Source organism: Micropterus dolomieu, unplaced genomic scaffold (genome assembly GCF_021292245.1).
Source record: "Micropterus dolomieu isolate WLL.071019.BEF.003 ecotype Adirondacks unplaced genomic scaffold, ASM2129224v1 contig_10417, whole genome shotgun sequence".
NCBI lineage: Eukaryota > Metazoa > Chordata > Actinopteri > Centrarchiformes > Centrarchidae > Micropterus > Micropterus dolomieu.
In genome coordinates this window covers 1-5,225 of record NW_025739403.1, presented here as the reverse complement: position 1 = coordinate 5,225, position 5,225 = coordinate 1, and the positions used below count along the sequence as shown (strand labels likewise).

Genomic DNA, 5,225 nt, shown 5'->3' with positions numbered 1-5,225 from the left:
TTATATATTAGACAAATCTATTGGCGCGTATTGTAATCAAATATCTTCCCTCAATCAAACCTCAATTGTCACACGTAATTTAGTAATTTTTAACCTTAAATTCAAGCTGGAACATTAATCAAGTATAGGATGACATGCTTTATTATCATTTCTAAAGGAGGTGTCAGCAAGTATTGTAAACAAAGCATTGGTTACACATAAAATGAAGGAATGTCATTAACCTTGCTGAAAATAAAATACAGCAAAATTAACTTATTTAGAATATTTTCATCAACATATAACAACAACCACACATAGTAACATAACTACTCAAATGGAGGCAAACATAATCAAGTAACTAAAAGATTATTTAACAAGGTAATGCTTTGAGTCTTGAGGAGACAGTGCTCTGTTTACACAAAGGAATTTAGGCTGTCCCTGGGTGTCCTGGAGTTCCTCACACCTGTATCTCCTTTGATGTGAGATAATTAAACAAAGAGCAAGGAAAGTTGCCATGGTTACCTGTGTGTGTGTGTGTGGGGGGGGGGGGCAGTTTAGGGTTTCCAGCCCTCTCCTAAGAAAAGTTTTGATAGGCTGTTCAGGAAAACGCTAATCGCTGGTCAGTGTTCCTTTGTCAGTTTAACAGTCAAGCACCGCCGTTATCTGGCTGCAGTATCAGAGGTGGCAAGTTTTACGATCAACAGCACTTAGGGAGAGCAACCTTTCACCTCTTCCTTAGAGTCGCTTCGGCTGTCTGTTGAATTGATGTCTCACCCCCTCCTTTTCTTTCTCCCAGGGAGAGAGAAAGAATTTGGAGTAGTCCAAATTTATTTGACATAAAATGCACAAATCCACAATGTTAGTACAACAAGGCCAAAATAACAGTGAATCCAAACAATAAAGCATAACACAGGCTGTGCACAGTAAGCTACTCCAGAGTTCCCAGTCGGCACAATAATAAAAGCATTTAACACAGGCTGTACAAAACATGACTTGAAATCACTCAATAAAGTTAAAATAAATGGTGGCAATGGTGTACTGGTGGCGACGTACTGGTGGCGACGTACTTAGTCTGTCACATGGTTTTAAGGCTGGAAGGCCGCCGGAAGACGTTCATTCCATGCACTTGCCGCCAAGTCACTGCCGGTCTCCTGTCTGCAGTTCCAATCACTGCCATTCAAAATCCACACGGTCTGGCGGTGACAGCAGGGTAGACTGCTCCTTATCCTTCTCCTGGTAATCCTTGCTTTGGCACTATCAACTCGCCATAGCCCCAGGCCCGACCTGTTGACACGTCTGTCACGCATACCCTGATTGGCTCCACAACCCGATTCTGGAACACGTCTCAGATAACGGAGCAGAACATCTACAAGCCCATCATGACAATGAATCCAACAGCCCGAACCGTAATGGTGTGTTTCACCAGACAATGTCTCACACCAAGAGATCGTTTCCTGGGAAAATCATCATGTAAGCAGACGGTTAAAGCAACCTGCGGCACCACAAGAGATAATGGAGCCAGGTTAGGAGTGCAAGTGGGCACAGCCGTGCATCGACAAACACCATAAGTTTGCACCGCCCAGGGAGCGACAACCCGCTTCTTACAATTACTTCTTCTGACGGTATGGAGTGCTGAGACAACACGTGTGGGTATGTGGGTAACATGTGTATCAAGTCTTGAGGCCTGGATGGTGTTGGACGTGTTATCTTTCTCAAATGATTACCTCTGTCACCATCCTGCCCACTCTGAGCCGTTTCCACACTCACTACGCCCACATGTGCCTCACAGAGCCAGACGCTCAAACACCAGAGTTCCACAAGTGGAGAAAGACATTGGGGGCTTCCATCCCTGGTGGGGGACTTTGAACAATGCCCATAAGATAGATGGACTGGCTATTGAACTGGAGAACCTGACAGCCCTTGTAGAAGTGGGTTTTTCCACCCTCACACCCACTGTGCAGGGCCTCAGAAATGTGGCTCTGCAAAACAGAATGGCACTGGACCTGATCCTGGCGGCTCAAGGCGGAGTTTGCCACATAATTGGAACAGACTGTTGTACATACATCCCAGATGTCTCGAACAACATGACTCATGTTGTCTCACATCTGAATGATCTACTGCACGAGCAGAAGAGTCAGGACTCACAGAACATTGGGGGATGGGACATGTGGTGGTGGCGGACAACAGGCGGATGGAAGAATGTGTTGACCCCACTGTTTGTCATTCTTGGTGCTTTCCTCCTCCTGACATGCTGTGTGATTCCTTGTGCTAGATCTATGATCGCCACAGCAATTAAATAAATTATGGGTCAGTACATGCAACTACCAGCTGCACTCACTGATTCAATGGAGTGGATCCTACCTTTCAGAGGGGATGAAAGTGAAGTTTAATCTGAATCATTTCTAAGTTTCTTAGTTATCTTCTGGATTTTAGAATCATTAGTCTTTGCAAATGTAATGAAATTTCACATTTTGCATAATTTCAAGTGTTTGGTCTTATATTCGATTCTCACATTTTTATATTTCGTACATTGTATTTTTATTCCTTATATTCTCATATTCTTATATTTTACCATAATCACCTTCTCTTCAAGTACTGCCGAAATTACATGAAATGTTTGTATTCTCATTATGTTGTGTTAGCATAATATGCTACCGAGCTAACACTCAATCAGATCACGGTGAAGCCTGATTCATTCGGGGCGGTGTTATCTCGGTCTGTTAGGACTTGGCTTGGAAACTGGTGGGTCTCCGGATCGAGTCCAGCACGACCCCATGCCGAAGGTGTCCCCTGAGCAAGGCCCTGAACCCTGAACCACTCCCCGGGCGCCGTACAATGGCAGCCCACTGCTCCTAAATAGGATGGGTTAAATGCAGAGAACTTCTTCTATCTAAAAGGGAGTAATGTAATGGGAATTTTATGAGAACCATCTCCAAACACTTCCCTGTAACTAATCTCACTAGGGGCCTCCGGTCTCTTGGGTATGGGGTCTGTGTGTGATGCTTATGTCCAGAGGGGTCATGACTTTAAGTGGTTCACCACATGTACCTTGGACATGGGTGTCTTTCTATCGATCCAGATTAAGTGTCCACTAGGGAACACTGAAAGACACCATGTTCCTTTGATGAGATAGTACTCCGACCTTGAGACTTAAAGCTGCGTGTGCACACTCGGATGATACTCTGATGCGTGTGTGTGTTAGTGTCTGCAGAAGAGTTGAATAAAATTCACAGAAAGACAAGTGTTTGCCTGAGCTGTTTATTTGAACACCCTCATTCCCACCACAGTATCCCAGCTGATACATCCCAAGGTTCCAGATGTTCAGTATGTATTTTAACAGCTGAACGGGTTCTTGGAACAGATGAAGCGATAAGCTGAGCCACACTGGGTGTTACCCCAACCATCTGAAAAGAAAAAAAAACAACATTAACATTGAATTCTTTTTGGGGGGGGTTAACAAAAGATTTTTCCACATTTCACAAAATATGGTAAATCAGAACTGCCCCTGACATACAAGTCAGTGTCATGTTTAGTCTGATGGGGGCATTGTCTCCCATAAGGCTAAAAACAGATATCCACACTCTGAGACAGATAGAAATCCAGATAACATTCACACATACAACTGTAAGAGTAAAAAGATGGAAGTGCATGCAACCATCACTGTGACATAGAGGTTATAACCTGGGATGGAAGAGTTCAGCAAATATCACGTCAAATTTGACAATTCTAAATATGTTTAATGTGGCCTTTTCAGCAAAACAGCCAGGCAGCACCTTCACAGATAGCCACATAGTAGGTTTTCTCTAAACTAACACATTAACTAAGGTTATAGCAGTGTTTTCATCACGTTATACTCCCTATGAGAAAATAGAAAAGTTTAGCTGATGCAGCTAGCCAGCCAAAGCAAACAGGTGGACTCACTGGTGGTGCGTAAGTAGATGCAGGGGTAGCTGCTGGAGGAGGAGGGGGAGTACCAGTTGGTGTAATAGAAACCCTCACGGTCAATCCACATCCACCGTCCCTGAGAGACAAAGAGCATGAGTGTAAGGAATTGTTGTCTATTCATTTGCTCTCAAATCCATCTTGTCTAGAGTCTAGATGTCCTGGGCTTGATCTGGACTGACTCAGTATTTCAAAAATCCAGACCTGTAGGTTGAAGCCTCCCAGCCATGCGATGCTCTGACCGGCTGTCTGTGTGATTTGCTGAAGGAAGCTATGCTCTCTGGGGTTGGTGACTGAGGCCAGGTGGGCACCCAGGCTGTTGCAGTGCTCCTGTTGGACAGAAGAAGCACAGAGAGATCTTTGGGGCTATACAACTAAATTGTAAATACTAAATAGTCATTTCATTTTCTTCCTCCAAATAGAATTGTCTTTAGTTTTGATTTAAACGAAAGCTCATCTTTTGGTGGACATAAAATGAAGAGGCTTTAGACCTCTATGTTGTACAACATGTTGCAGTCCTCATGTGGGTCGATGGTAGCCTAACTGAATGAATAACAAAGTCTATCAAATGAGAAAAGCACGGCTTCAACCGCGTTGTTTCTCCCCTTTCCGGTAGTCTTTTGCTTTCTCGTCCCTCTCCTCTCTCCTCCTATCACTTCCTGCAGGTGTTTCTGGCTCTGGAGCTGTGGAGTCTGGATCTGTGGTTGCGGGTCACCTGCTGCCCCTGTGTTCCTGCTCGACACCCTCTGCTACAACGACTATTGTTACTAGTCCTATTGTTATTATTGTAATTATAATCATTAACATTACGAATATTATCATTAACACTACTGTAAATATCTGTACCATTTTTCATTTAGTCTATAGTGTAGTGAACAACGGTGTGGATTTGTGCATTTTACATTGAATAAATTTGGAGCTACCCTAAATTCCTTTCTCCTCCCCAGAGAAGAAGGGGAGGGGTCAAAGTTGCTTTCTCTAAGTGCTATCCCGACCACAAAACTGGCACCTTTTTGATTCCGAAGCTGATAACGCGGGGCCTGACTGTTAAACTGACAAAGGGACACGAACCAGCCATTGGCATTTCCCTAAACAGCCTATCAAAACTGGCCCCCCACACATGTTTCCGTGGCAACTGACCTTATTCTTTGTTTTATTACCACATCAAAAAGGAAAACCCCTGTCTCACCCAAGTGTGACATGGTCCAGACGCCAAACTTTGGATGACAAAGGACTGCAGTCTCCAAAGACTCAAAGCATTTAATTAAGTTTAATTAAATCTTTAGTTACCTGATTACGTTTGC

General features: G+C 43.8%; 1 protein-coding gene across 1 annotated transcript; it reads right to left on the bottom strand.

Annotated features, from left to right (window-relative positions):
* Window positions 1-3,244: 3,244 nt before the first annotated feature.
* LOC123965604 (ladderlectin-like) lies at window positions 3,245-4,251 on the bottom strand (the record flags this gene model as incomplete). The annotated part of the gene is made up of 3 exons (XM_046042064.1): window positions 3,245-3,383; window positions 3,901-4,000; window positions 4,126-4,251. Coding segments are annotated over 3 exons (297 nt in total), but the record flags the coding sequence as incomplete, so codon positions are not given.
* Between the last annotated feature and the right edge of the window lie 974 nt (window positions 4,252-5,225).